At 37.7% G+C, this 15,122-nt stretch overlaps 1 protein-coding gene across 1 annotated transcript in view; it reads right to left on the bottom strand.

Annotated features, from left to right (window-relative positions):
- LOC126298209 (hemicentin-1-like) overlaps nt 1-15,122 on the bottom strand; it is a 748,827-nt gene that overhangs the window by 410,117 nt on the left and 323,588 nt on the right. The window contains exons 20-22 of the mRNA XM_049989513.1: nt 6,387-6,514; nt 3,406-3,693; nt 3,062-3,209 (exon numbers count right to left, since the gene is read on the bottom strand). Coding sequence (XP_049845470.1) covers nt 3,062-3,209; nt 3,406-3,693; nt 6,387-6,514 — 564 coding nt within the window. The remainder of the gene's footprint in view (nt 1-3,061; nt 3,210-3,405; nt 3,694-6,386; nt 6,515-15,122) is intronic.

The raw sequence follows: 15,122 nt of genomic DNA, 5'->3' as shown, positions 1-15,122 counted from the left end.
ACTGATTAGTTGCTGTTTATCTCCTAGGGGTAGTTTAATGCACATTTTAGCATTATTTTATGATGGGTCAGCTTCATTCTTCTAAGCAGTTTCCTTTATAGATTGATTGTATTTTTCCAGTATCAAGTCTGGCATCTATTTATTATAGACTGGGTCTATGAATGACTTTTTCATTGAAAAGATTGTTATACGAAGTAGTTGACTGATTCCAATTGTGCCACATGGGAACTGTTGTCATTGAATGCATTGTTTTTAAGTTTGTCTAAACAAAGTTTTACATTTCTGAACACATAAATTAAGCTGCCAATCCTTGCACCACTTTGAAATTTTATCAAGATCTGACAGAATGTTTGCACAGATATTTTCAGACAAAACTTCAGAGAACTGCATCAACTGCAAAAAAAAAAAAAAAAAAATCTGCGATAACTAGTAATGCAAAATGAACAGTGAGGACCCGACAAATTTCCGTGAGACGCATCTGAAGTAACTTCTACATCTTCCAATGACTCTCTATCCAAGATAACAACATGCATTCTCCACATGAAAAAATCCAAAATGTAATCACAAATTTCACATGGAACTTGTTCAAATGCATTTTGGAAGTCAAGCAATACTGCATCCACTTAACTGTCCTGATTCATGGCCTTCAGGATGTCATGTGAGAAAAATTAGATCTGGGTTTCACATGATCACTGTTTTTGGAATCCATACTGCTTGGCATGGAGGAGATGAGTTCTCCATTGTTTGATTTCAACAACTCTTTATGTTTTACCTCAGAATATAATCTAAGATTCTACAACAGTTGTATGTCAACAATATTGGATTATAGTTTTGTGGATCATTTCTGTTACCTATCCGCTTTTTTTCCAACAACTGGGCAGAGTTCCTTGTTACTTTGAGTGTTCTATGGTATATTATTATCAAAGGAGGGGATAGCTCAGCTGCAGATTCTGTATAGAGTCTGGTAGGGATTCCATCAGTCCCTAGGGCAAAAAAAAAAAAAAATTGTGACAAGACAATGTAAATATGATCAAAATTTTTTACTTATTCCACATCCTTTAGAACCATTTTTTTAGGATTAGTGGAAGGATTATTAGCATAGCTCTTCTTTTATAAATAAACATAATGTGTTTTGATTTTTGTGACTTATTCTACATACTTGAGGACCACTTCACATAGCAAGCTACAGCCTGTTTTTCATGATATCTCTAGTAATTCACCATTAACACTAATGATAATGACCTTGCCGCTGTATCAGTGACTGACCTTTTTTGTAAATTAGTAAGCAAAGTGTCCTGTTATTTCACTTGTTCATGACAATCCATAAAAAACTGGATTTGATTTAGTTTGCAGACTAACTGAACTCAACATGTTCCACTTAAAATGTGTGGAGAACTCAGTGGCTTATTGCCCTCAATTGACTTTCTGTACTTTACTCAGTAACTGCTACTGCATGACAAATGGTAAAAGTTCTATAAATATATCAGTTCCAATATTCCTGGAAATGGCAGTGGGCTAACCATGTCACTCAAAGAAAAAAATGACAGGTATTGATAAAAAGTACTAGACTGAAAACCAATTTACCAAAAAAGATCAAGGAGAAGATCATTAGACATATGGGACAGTGACTTGGGAATGACAGCTGGATTGAATTGGCAACTGGAAGCTCAAGATAGGCACAGAAACTTAAAGAGGTCACATCACCAAATTAATTCACTGATGTTACTGATCATGATGGTGTTTTTCATACAGATTGCTATCTACTAAACAAAAATTGTTATTAAATATTTGGTATATTGCTGGTCGCCACTAACACTTTCATTTTCTCACTACAGACATGCAGTATCTTGAGTGCTGTCTTTATGCCTTGATATTTCTTCCAAAACATGATATATTGTTCCAATTTTGCTCTGAGACATCCTCGCTCTGTTCATGCAATAAATACTTTTAGCCCATATGTTGGCAGTGTTCAAAACTTTGCCATACTGTCTGCAGCTAAAGTTCCAACTGAGTTATGACTGTGTTTCATGTTATGATAAAGCTACATTTTCCTCCTACATTATATCCTCATGTCATTAGTTGTCCAGAAGGCTTATTAATACTGTCTTTCTGCTTACAATATTTTATAGGAAGTACCTATCAAATAAAGTGATGTAACTACAATCTCAGGAAAGAGTGGCTGATACTTTGAACAAGCAAAGTCTCTTGACACTATAGCTGCCATTTTTTCTCATTAAAAAATCTTTGATAAGAAATGTCTAATAATCAGGAGATAATATTCCTTATTACTGTTATTTTCAGAAACAATATTCCATCATTCACACTATACTGATTTTCTCTTGTCACTGACAGGAAAAGAAATATATTTTCTGGCCATCTGTTTGCGACATAAGTAGCCAGATATCTTCACTGTGTATACAGTGGTTTTGTTGGTATTAAAAAATAAAGAATAAGTTGTATAATTATTTGAGCTGTTTTCTTCTCCAAATATTTTGAGAAACAACATTAATCACAAAACTGGACAGTAATTACTCACACCAGACATGTTATTTTCCCAATAAAGTGGGTTAATATGAACATATTTAAACTGTAGGTCAAAATACAATATACATTTTAGCATTGATATTATTCTTCAAGTAGGAATAAATTTCAATTGGTCTATTCTATATATTACCATATTACTTCATTTAGGAGACTATTTTTTGATAATTTGAGAGGAGAAAGTTGAAATCTGTCTAGTACATCTTTGGTATCGGTACTCAGCCCACAAATAATAATTAGCAATCTTTTAAAGATGCTAAGTGTGAATGGCTGTTCCATCTCTTTATTCACTATACACCATTCAAATCAAGTTCTATTGTCAAAATTATTAAATTCTGGCATGAAACTCACGAGTCTTCATAAACTTTGCAAAGAAAATATCTGTAATTTTTAGATGGGATAGTGCTTGTGTAATTGCACTTATTCAGGCTGGCATATAAATATATCATTTCCATTTGAAGATGTACTAATCTTAGTGATGGATGAGCTCATTCTCAATTATCATGTAAAGCACACTCACACATCTTCACTCTGCTGCAAAGGCATTCGGTCTTTCTTCCATGATATCAATGGTTTTGGATCGCCTGTAGGTTCACATGGAAGAACAACCTCTTCTCCCAAGGCCACCTTTAGTTCTAGTGGAGCAACAGACTTGAATCTGGGAGGTTCTATAAACCAACAAGAAAAAGTTGATACATATTTCACTTTCACTAGCTGACAATAATTTTATTGAAAATATAAAGAAAAAAATCAGTTACCTTTATTAATATGCCTATACTACTAAGAGTTCTCAATTTTCACCGCATAAATTTATGTTGATGATGCAAGTTAAATTTGATATGGAGACGTGAAATATCTACTCACCGATAATTGTAACCAAAATGCTTTTTGTTGAAAATCCTGCTGGATTTTGTGCTTCACATTCATATGCTCCTTCATGTTCATGGCTGACATATGGTATTATAAGAGAACCATTTGAATGCAGTGTGATACCTTCCTGTAACATCTGTTCCTCATCCAGTATTTCACCATCTTTATACCAAGTCATCTTTGGTGATGGTATCCCCATTCTTATTTTACAAGGCAACTCTGCAACTTGTCCAAGTGAAACAACTGCTCGATGTTCTCCTGCATCATCTATAACAGGCTTCACTGAAAAAAGTTTGCATTTAGTCATGATATTTGAAGACAGGGATTTCTCCTGAAAATATACATTTGTATTAGTGACATCTCACTCCTACAGACTGTGAAACTTTGTAAAAATAATTGACTCTCAATCACATACAAAACACACATATTGAGTACTTGTGTAGATCACTGCTATATAATAATCAAAGAAATTCAAACTAAAATGCTGCTGTTACCTGGACAGGTTTATGTCAATAGCAGGTTGGTGGACATACTGTCCTGGCAGATCAGTGTATATTTAAATGGTATTCTGTCTAATATACAGCAAGCAGAGCTGCTTCTTTTTGCAGATGACATATATACATAAATGACCTTGTGCATGGCATCGGAAGTTCACTGAGGCTTTTTGCGGATGATGCTGTGGTATATCAAGAGGTTGCAATGATGGAAAATTGTACCGAAATGCAGGAGGATCTGCAGCAACTTGATGCATGGTGCAGGGAATGGCAATTGAATCTCAATGTAGACAAGTGTAATGCGAATACATAGAAAGAAAGATCCCTTATCATTTAGCTAGAATATAGCAGGTCAGCAATTAAAAGCAGTTAATTCCATAAATTATCTGGGAGATCGCATTAGGAGTGATTTAAAATGGAATGATCATATAAAATTGATCGTCGGTAAAGCGGATGCCAGACTGAGATTCATTGGAAGAATCCTAAGGAAATGCAATCCGAAAACAAAGGAAGTAGGTTACAGTACGCTTGTTCACCCACTGCTTGAATACTGCTCAGCAGTGTGGGATCCGTACCAGATAGGGTTGATAGAGAGATAGAGAAGATCCAACGGAGAGCAGCGCGCTTCATTACAGGATCATTTAGTAATCGCGAAAGCGTTACGGAGATGATAGGTAAATTCCAGTGGAAGACTCTGCAGGAGAGACGCTCAGTAGCTCGCTATGGGCTTTTGTTGAAGTTTCAAGAACATACCTTCACTGAGGAGTCAAGCAGTATATTGCTATGTATATCTCGTGAAGAGACCATGAGGATAAAGTCAGAGAGACTGGAGCCCACACAGAGGCATATGGACAATACTTCTTTCCACGAACAGTTCGAGACTGGAATAGAAGGGAGAACCGATAGAAGTACTCAAGGTACCCTCCGCAACACACCGTCAGGTGGTTTGCAGAGTATGGATGTAGATGTAGATAGCAATCAATCCAAGCACATGTACAGATGCAGAAGGAATGGGAAACGATGTTCTTAAAAGTATGACTGACTAGTTTTCTGTGAATGGTCTCACTGTTCGTTTTTTTATACATACATTGTGTGGAAATAAGGAAATAATAAATAAGGTGGGAGCTTAACAACTTAGCTTGGTTACATATGCACTTACAATTATCACAAATCTTGGGGAGAGACAAACAAGTAAGATGGCATATTCTGCATATTTTCATTTAATAATGTCATTGAAAGTCTTCATAGATCAAAAACGAGCTGCAAGAATAATATGTTGTGCTCACCCATGATCGATTTGCAGACATCTATTTAAGGAGTTGTACACTCTGACCACTGCTTTAAACTATATTTATTTCCCCATTAAATTTGTTGTAAATAATCCATTTTAGTTCCAAAGAAACAATGATGAACATAACTACAATACCAGAAGGTCTCTTTAGCACAAAAATGGTGCAACTAAAATTTTTGATCATTTACCCACCAACGTAAAATGTCTGAAGATAACAATGTTTCACACTAACAGCTCTTCTGTTCCATAGAAGAATGTCTATTATTATAAAGGGTGATGGGTAGTAATTGCTAACTCACATCTGTATGTTTAAAGAAATACATAACAAATTTTAAATCAAGTTATAAATGTTCAGTATGTACCCATATCTACAAATTAATTTGTGTTCAAGTGTAAAATGTTTCCATCCACATCATTATGATTCATAGTGCAAAATGAGCCATGGAAATTATACCAACTAACTAACACTTTGATTGGTAACACACATGTAAGACCCAGTGGTTGTAGAGAGAGTTTTGGAGGGAGTTAGGCAATGACTGGCAAAAAACAGGTGAATGGAGTACAATAGAAAATGAGTAGGTATTCTGGAGAGATGCAAGAGTGAATGAAGACGAGGATTATATGCAAAAAGTCAAAATCTTGTAAAAAATATTGATTTAAAATCTTCCCCTCCTATACACAACTCAAATGTATTGACTGCTGCTGTGTATCACAAAGTCAAACACAATAATACCCTCTAATAAAACTGGAATACAAACAAAGAACATGAGTGGTCTAAATAGTTTCTACAGCAAACCAAAACAGTTGAGAAAATCAATAAGCAATTTCCAGCAGTTAGTTAGTTAAGGAGTTGTGGTGAAATGAAAGAAGGAGCTAAATCAATGTTTCTAACTACTCATAAGTAAATAGAATGCAATTAGCTATAATGAAAAAGTTTAGGGATATCTAGAATGTGAACAGACTGTTCATGTCTAAATAAAGCACACTATATACACTATTTACAATAACTTTAAAAAAATGAATCACAAAAAGACATTAATGTCTAAATAAATGTGGGTGCTTCATCTTCACAATGCAATCACATAAATACTTTTCTTTGACATTCCTAGCTAAACCAACACTAATACACATATGAATATATAACTCATGGAAATGTTCTGTCTGGGTACTATATCGTGTTGACAACATACCTTGCACATTCACTACCATATGTCTATCAGCTGAACCTACAGAATTGATGGCTGTGCAGGTATATGTTCCAGAATCATCAAGGCTCGCTTGTCTAATAATAAGTGCATTATCATCTGCTCTAATAAACCTGTAAAAATAATATAATCTTCTTAAGATACAACAGTACCACAAAAATTAAGATAATGTAACACTAACAACAAAATTTCTTTGTCAGCAGTTTAATCAAGTGAGCATGTAAAAATCTTTGAACAAAAGTAGATAGCTGATGGCAATTAACTACATATACATCAAAGTACTACACTATAGCCCACCAGATTCTGAGGCTTTTATGTGAGGAACACACAACAGAAAATTTATGAATGTGAATAGAATATATTTATCATCCAAACTGAATCTTTTGTCAATACAACAACATTATAATAAATGAAAAGCATTAGTTTACTTTTGTTCTATAGTATCACTTTGTTGTATTAACTGTTTTTTGCCTTACAAGGCCATCTTGAGACATTTACTGACTATTTTTGCCAAAGTAATTACAATATTTGTAAACAACACTGCAAAAAGAAGTTACACATCTAGACTGAAGCAGAAATGTACAATAAATAACATCTTTGACATTGTGGTGGGAATGCAAAGTAAAATGTCAAAACTTGAACAGTAAATAAATATAAAGGGAGTAAACAGGAAAAAAGCTTTAACAGAAAACTGAAACAGCAAACCTACAATAGTTTATATTAATAAACAAAACCAATAAAATTAGTACTAGACAAGGATACTTCAGGAGGTAGAGAACACGGAGAGTGATACACAAACAAATTAAAACAAAGAATTATCAATGTAACCACAGAATATGTGAAGAACTCAAGCAGTATTAATAAGATAAGCAGAAATGAATTAATTCAGGAAAACTGGGGAGTGAGGGAACATACAGTAAATGCCGTCTTTGAGAGTGTGGTAGTACTGCATTTTAAAAAGTAAAAAATTGAACAGTATACAAATATAAAAGGGTAAACAGGAAAAACATGAACACTATACTCAAAACTGTGCCTATGTAACAGTTTGCATTAAATAAATGAATCAAATAAAATAAAAAGCATACTTGATGAGACAACTTCAAAAGGTATTAAACATGGAAAATAATGAAATGCACCAGTTAAAAGAAAGGCTTAACAACTGTAGCTACAGACTATATTGATTACACAGCGAGTTGCAACAAAATAAAAGAACTCAATGAAGAAGGGACATGTAAGAATGTGAAGGAACAGACAGTGTGGAAAGTAATGAAGTTTTTGGCCTTGGTATGCTAAGTGGACATGGGACTCTGGATGGCAGTTGTGGCTCTCACTCAGTACATGTACAGCAAATGTGGTTTCAGAATTCTGAAACATGAATGCAACTTGAAGTTTCAGATTTGTGACTCAACATGTGATGAGTGTGATGAGTATGTACTGAACGAGGGCCACAGCTACCAGCCAAAGTCCCATGTCCTTCACTTAGTAAACAAAGGCCAAAAACTCCATCTGAAGATTAGATGGGTAGATTTCATAACTATTGAAAAGGTACTGAACTGAATTGGAGAGGAACTAAATTTATGGCACAATTTGACAGAACAAAGGGGTTGGTCAATAGAACACATCATGAGGTATCAAGGACACAAGGAATAGTCAATTAGGTAATGGAGAGAAGAAGGGGGAAGGATGGGGGAGGGACGGAGGGTTAAAAATTGTAGAGAGAGACCAGGTTCAAATGGATGTAAATTGCAGTTCTTAGGTGGATATGATGACGCTTGCACAGCATAAGATAATCAGGAGACCCATGTCAAGCCAGTCTGCAGAGAAGACCACAACACAACAAATTCTTCTTTAATATTTACCATGAAACTTTCTGGCAGATTAAAGCTGTGTGCCAGACCGAGACTTGAACTTGGGACCTTTGGTAGAGCACTTGCCCTTGAAAGGCAAAGGTTCCGAATTCAAGTTTCGGTCTGGCAAACACGGTCTCAATCTGCCAGGAAGTTTCATATCAGCGCACACTTCGCTGCAGAGTGAAAATCTCATTCTGGGAATATTTACCCAGTTATAAGACGACATTTTTTTCCCAAATTTGTCATTCAATTCTTTTTTTCCTTCTTTTTTTCTTTATTGTTATTTCACCCCACTGCACCTCATTTGGGTGAAGGGTTTGTTGGAGGGGGAGAGGGGACGCCATCAGCAGTACAGGCAAACCGCTCTTCAGCAGATTAATAATAAAAATTAAAGAGATTTAAAAGAAACAAGAAACAAATAGGGGAGATATTTAGAATGAATTTAAAACTTTTTAGAACTGAAAAATAAAATGGTGATTTTTAAATACACACATCATAAAAAAGTTTTGCATCACCTAGTTTCCAAGAGTTCTGGAAGCTATACAGAAAATTGGAATAGAGATCGACTTAAACATCATTTCTGCCCTTTTTATTGCTCATGAAAACCACACATTGCATCGAGACCTTCAGAGGTGGTGGTCCAGACTGCTGTACACACCAGCACCTCTATTACCCTGTAGCACATCCTCTTACATTGCTGCAAGGCTGTATTCGTCGTGGCATACTATACGCAAGTTCATCAGGGCACTGTTGGTCCAGATTGTCCCACTCTTCAATGGCGATTTGGCATGCATCCCTCAGAGTGGTTTGTGGAACATGTCCATAAACAGCCCTTTTCAATCTATCCCAGGCATGTTTGATAGGGTTCTTGTCAGGAGAACATGTTAGCCACTCTAGACGAGTGATGTTATCCTGAAGGAAGTCATTCACAAGATGTGCAAGATTGGGGTGTGAATTGTCATCTATGAACACGAATGCCTTGCCAATATGCTGCTGATATGCTTGCCCTATGGTCGGACGATGACATGTACATATCGTACAGCCACTGCGGTGCCTTCCATGACCACCAGTGGCATACGTCGGCCCCATATAATGCCACCCCAAAACAGCAGGGAACCTCCACCTTGCTGCACTCACTGGAAAGTGTGTTTAAGGCATTCAGCGTGACCAGGTTGCCTCCAAACACATCTCCAATGATTGTCTGATTGAAGGCATGTGCAACACTCACCAGTGAAAAGAACGTGATGCCAATCTTGAGCAGTCCATTTGGCATGTTGTTGGGCCCATCTGTACTGTGCTGCATGGTCATCAGACCTCTAACCTTAGAACTACTTAAACCTAACTAACTGAAGGACATCACACACATCCATGCCCGAGGCAGAATTTGGACCTGCGGCCATAGTAAACACGTGTTTCAGGGCTGAAGCGCCTAGATCCGCTTCACCACCGCGGCTGGCTGCACTGCATGGTTTTGTGGTTGCAAAGATGGAGCTCACCATGGACATCAGGACTAAAGTTGCACATCATGCAGCCTATTGCACACAGTTTGAGTTGTTACATGATGTCCTGTGGCTGCACGAAAAGCATTATTCAACAAGATGGCGTTGCTGTCAGGCTTCCTCCAAGCCAAGCGGTCATCCACTGCAGTAGTAGCCCTTGGGCATCCTGAGCGAGGCATGTCATCCAGAGTTCTTGTCTCTCTGTATCTCCTCCATATCCGAACAACATTGTTTTCGTTCACTCTGAGATGCCTGGACACTTCCCTTGTTGAGAGTGTTACCTGGCACAAAGTAATAATGTGGATGCGATCCACCGCAGTATTGACCAACCAGCCATGGTTGAACAACAAACAACACAAGCTGTGTACCTCCTTTCTGGTGGAATGACAGGAAATGATCGGCTGGCGGACCCCCTCCATCTAATAGGTGATGCTCATGCATGATTGTTTACATCTTTGGGTGGGTTTAGTGACATCTCTGAACAGTCAAAGGGACTGTGTCTGTGATACAATATCCACAGTCAACATCTGTCTATGTTTGTATATGAGGGATATGACCTCTGGGACTGGTACACAAAAACAGTAATAATAAATGATAAAACAAAACACAAGAAGTGCACATTTAAAACTTGATGCCAAAACATTGATATTTAAAAGAAGCACTTTCCTGTCACTAAGAACTAGAAGGACCAGTCCTGGGATAGGAGTCTGTTGTTGAAGGGGGAAGGTTGGCTGGTGAGGAAGGAAGGAATGTGGTGGTATAAGGATGGACGATTGATGCATAGCAGTAATGGGGCAGGAGTGGCTGTTGAGACAGAAGAGAGGTTGCAGTAGGAGGGGCAATAGGTGACACTAATAGTTTTTGGGAAAAGGGGTCTCAGAAGAAGGACAGATGGGGAAAAGGGGAGAGGAAAATGTGTGGAGGGGGAAGCCCTGATGAGGTGCATGGGGTGGAGTGGACTTTCAGTTGGCAAGATGGATAAATGTAAGGAAGGGTTCATGACCTGGAAGGGGAAGATCATTGAAGTTTCTTTGGAAGAGTATGTGGAGGGTGTGTAGGAGTAGGGTTCATGAAATGTGTTGGTAAAGGCATGGCAGCATATGAGGATTGGACTGTAGGGTGGAAACAGCAGGATTATTGGAGTTGAGTTTGCGGATGCTGTAGAGTGTTCAGAGGTGTTCAATGTGAGTAAGGAGAGGTGGCAATTTGATGAGTTGGTAAAGGATCCTTGTGAGGAAAGGAAAAAGATGTTGAAAGTGAGGCAGAGTGGATGGCGTTTGAGGATCTGACAGAACTTAAAGAACTTGTGTGGGGATATAGATCCACACAAAATTCACATTGCAAAGGATGGGACTGATCAAGGATTTATACATATGAAAGACAGTGGAGGGGTGCAATCCCCAAGTCTGGCCAGTCAGTAGTTCTAGTCTGTTGTGGGCTTTATGTTGGATGGTTAGTAGGTGAGGTTTCCATGTTAGTAGGTCATTTGATTTTTTTTTTCTTTATTGTTATATCATGCCCACCACCCTCCACCCCCACCCCATACGAGCAGTGGGTGGGCTATCAGCAAATACAATTTGCTTTTCTTCAGCCATATGAAAGTAAAACTTTAAAAACATAATATAAAAGCTGGACATCATGGTGGACAAAAACAAGCATTTTGTACAGTAAAAGGGCAGAGTGTCAACTGCATAAGTTAAGATACAAATGGATAATTTGGTAAGTAATTAAAATATAAGCATGGATCAACAGAAAATGAGTGTCATACATGAATACATAAAAACAGACAGACAGGTGCATAAGGTAAAATGGGAAGGCTGATGTACTGACTGATTAAAACAGAAACATAGAGGGGATGTGGTTCTAAACCAAGACTGAGGAAGTGGGTAGAGAAGGCTGGAGGGGAAGGGCCCTAGACCTGGTAGGATGGGTATATACCAAGGTGTACTTCATGGTTGAGTAGGAGAAGGTGATTAAAATTTCAGTGGAAGAGGATGTAGTGGGTGTGGAGGTGTCGTATTGGTGGAATGTTGTGGTAGAGGCAGAGCAGAGTACAAGAATCAGTGAGTAGCTGTGGAGGAAACTAGGGGGTGGGTAGTGCTGAGTTTATGGGTAAAGTAGGATATTCACAGGTGTTCAAGATGGAAGAGTAGGGTGGGGAATGTTGTACATTGTTAGAGGATGTAGGTAGGGGAAGGTAAGGATCTGAAAGACTATGCAGAATATGTGGCATTCAAGGATCTCTTTGGCATGATAAAAGGAGGGAGGAGTGGAAATCCATGTCACATGGGCATAGCAGAGAATAGGTCAGATTAGAGCTTTAAAGGTGTGGAGGATTGTGGAAGGGTGTAATCCCCATATTTGGACAGTTAGTAATTTTTTGTATGTTTTAGCCTATTGAGGACTTTCTATTCAATGGTTAGTAGATGAGGCTTCCATGTTAATTGGCAATCAAGTGTTAATCCAAAGTATTTAAGTGTTTGGATAGGATAGTCGTGACTGATAAAGTGAAAGTCATAAGTGGAGAAGCTGTAGGTGGTTCAGCCTGTAACACAGGCCAATGATGGCAAAACATTTTTCTGAAAATACCTTATTCTTAAGATTTTTAGGGTGGAAAATCCAAATATGATACTTAAAAAACTGTATCACCCACCATTTCTTCACATTTTACAGTTAAATTTATTAAATTAAGCAATGTTTTAAAGAATTTAACAGTTTTTATATAGCTAAAATAATTTAAACAGGAGGTGTAATGAATGTAGATGACATTGGTAGCACTGCTGAAAAACATTTGCTGGCAAAAAAGGTCAATTCTATTTTTGTGTTAACAGATGCTGTTTTGCTTACTGTCAACCTAACCACACTTTCCCATTTCCTGTACATGTGCTCAGTACATTGTCTAACTGTGGTTGCAAAAACTCTTATGGCAGTTTTTTTTATATTTGTAGTGATGTTGTGATTAAAAAACACCAAAGAAACATTACAGACTTTGGATCTAAACTTGGTGATCAAGATAAATCTTGGGTGCCACGTTAAGTATGTTATGTGTGTGTTGAATGAGAAAATGGTCCAAAAAGGAGAAAAAAGCTTTAGATTTGCTGTTCCTGCGATATGGAGGGAGCCAAGAATCATTCCAATGATTGCTACTTTTGCAGTGTTGATATTACCAGTCATAATTCGAAAAACAAGAAGATAATAAGCTACCCTAATCTGTCCGCCATCTAACAAGTAGGGCATGGTGTAGATTTGCCGGTTCCTGAACCACCATATAATTTAAATTCTATTCCAACAGAAGTATTTTCTTATGTACAATGTGATTTAGATGAACCAGATGATGATGAATTTCACTGTAATACAGAAAGTCTAGGGCCTAAACTGTTTACTCAGATCGAGCTTAGCAATTTGGTTAGGGATCTGGGCTTAATGAAAGAAAAAGCTGAATTGCTTGGCTCTTCATTAAAAGAAAGGAACTTATTGGCAGTTGGAAACAGCATATGCATCAATAGGAAGTGAGAGAAGCAATTTTCCAAGTTTTTCCAACAGAGAAGGTGATTTAGTGTACTGCTCAGACATTCCCAGTCTGATGAATGAGTTTGGTATTGAATACAAAAAGTAAGACTGGAGGCTGTTTATTGATTCATCAAAAAAAATTTAAAAAAAATATGTTGTGCAACTAGGGCCTCCCATCGGGTGCCTGGTGCAAGTCTTTCGATTTGATGCCACTTTGGCAACTTGCGTGTCAATGGGGAATTCATCCAAAACTAGTGATGGAAAAACGCTACCAAGGCCACTGGAACACCAACATGAAGGGGACTACTTTTGGTCACTTCAACAAGAAGTTCAGCAAGCGACTCATCATAGAAAAAGCTACACTAGAAGCTTCAAAGAAAAAAAATAGAAAGAAAATACAAACCAATTCCAGCTGACAAGTGAAACCCCTATTAACACATACCATTGTTTTACATAGCTTACTGTAAATACAAACCATACTTAGGTTGTAACAAATCATTTGATTAATTTCCCCGTTTACCGTGTAGCATAGGATTTTTATACCATATAATAAAAAGCATACTGCTTGAAAACTATGGATGATACAAAAAAACTAAGGCTAGATTTGGATTCAACTCATAAAAATCCACAAAGATCAGCTACCAAAGTAAAGAAAGTTTTTCAAAAAAAAATTTTTCATTGGCCTGTGTAAGTGTAATTGTTGGCTGGGTTTTGGTAGGCTTGATTTTGAAGAGCCATTGGTTGCACCAGGAGGTGAACTGAATGAGATGGGCAAGAGGGATCTATGAGATTTCTGGAGGGTAGGGTAGAGGGTGAGGAAGGCAGAGTCAGCAGCATATGTGTTGAACAAGAACGATATTTTCTAAATCCATGTTGACTGCGTGTCAATAGACCATTTTCTTTGAGGTAATTCATATGTTTGAACACAATATATGTTCCAAAATCCTGCTGCATATCAACATTAATGATATGGGCCTGTAATTTAATGGATTGCTCCTATTACCTTTCTGAAATATTGGTGTGACCTGTGCAACTTTCCAGTCTTTGGGTAAGGATCTTTTGTTGAGCAAATGGTTGTATATGAGTATGATTGTTAAGTTTGGAGCTATTGTATCAGCATATTCTGAAAGGAACTTAACTGGTATATAGTCTGGGCCAGAAGACTTGCTTTTATTGAGTGATTTAAGTTATTTCACTACTCTGAGGATATCTACTTTTACATTACTCATGCTGGCAGCTGCTCTTGATTTGAATTCTGGAATATTTACTTCATCTTCTTCGGTGAAGGAATTTCAGAAGGTTGTGTTTGGGTGGTACAGGACTAGTCCCAGATGCATTTGGGAGAGGCAGGAGGAGTGGGTGCATAGGCAGTGTGTAAAGTGTAGAGGACAGTGTGTAGGACAGGGAGATGGTTGCTTCTGATGGGGTCAAGTAATGCGCCCGAGTAGATTAGGAGAGGTAAAGATAACATCAGGAGTGGAATTACTTTCAAGGTGAGTATGCAGTAGGAAATGGACTGTATCACTATGGAGGGAGTCAGTAAACCAATGGCGTCACTGGAGTCCAGCATGTGACAGGATGTGGATGTTACTGTCAGTGGCAATAATATAGGTTGAAAAGGTATGGTCTATGTGGGTGAGGAAGTTGTATGGAATGAAATGATGTGGTTGGCTAGAGACAGTGGTACAGGCAACAGTTAGGGTTTTGAGGAAGAGAATGAGAATAAGTTATTTGTTAGGACTGTTTTGAGGAGTTGTGGTCAGACAGGGAGTTTCTTGTGGTGGTTAATAGCAACTCTGCCATGAGCAATGGGGAGCATGTTATCTGTTCAGTGAAGGATGTATGGCAAAATGGGAATAGTA

This window comes from Schistocerca gregaria, chromosome X (assembly GCF_023897955.1).
Source record: "Schistocerca gregaria isolate iqSchGreg1 chromosome X, iqSchGreg1.2, whole genome shotgun sequence".
In the NCBI taxonomy this organism is placed as follows: Eukaryota; Metazoa; Arthropoda; class Insecta; order Orthoptera; family Acrididae; genus Schistocerca; species Schistocerca gregaria.
Note: the sequence above shows the minus strand (reverse complement) of the source record. Positions and strands in the feature narration are given on the sequence as shown.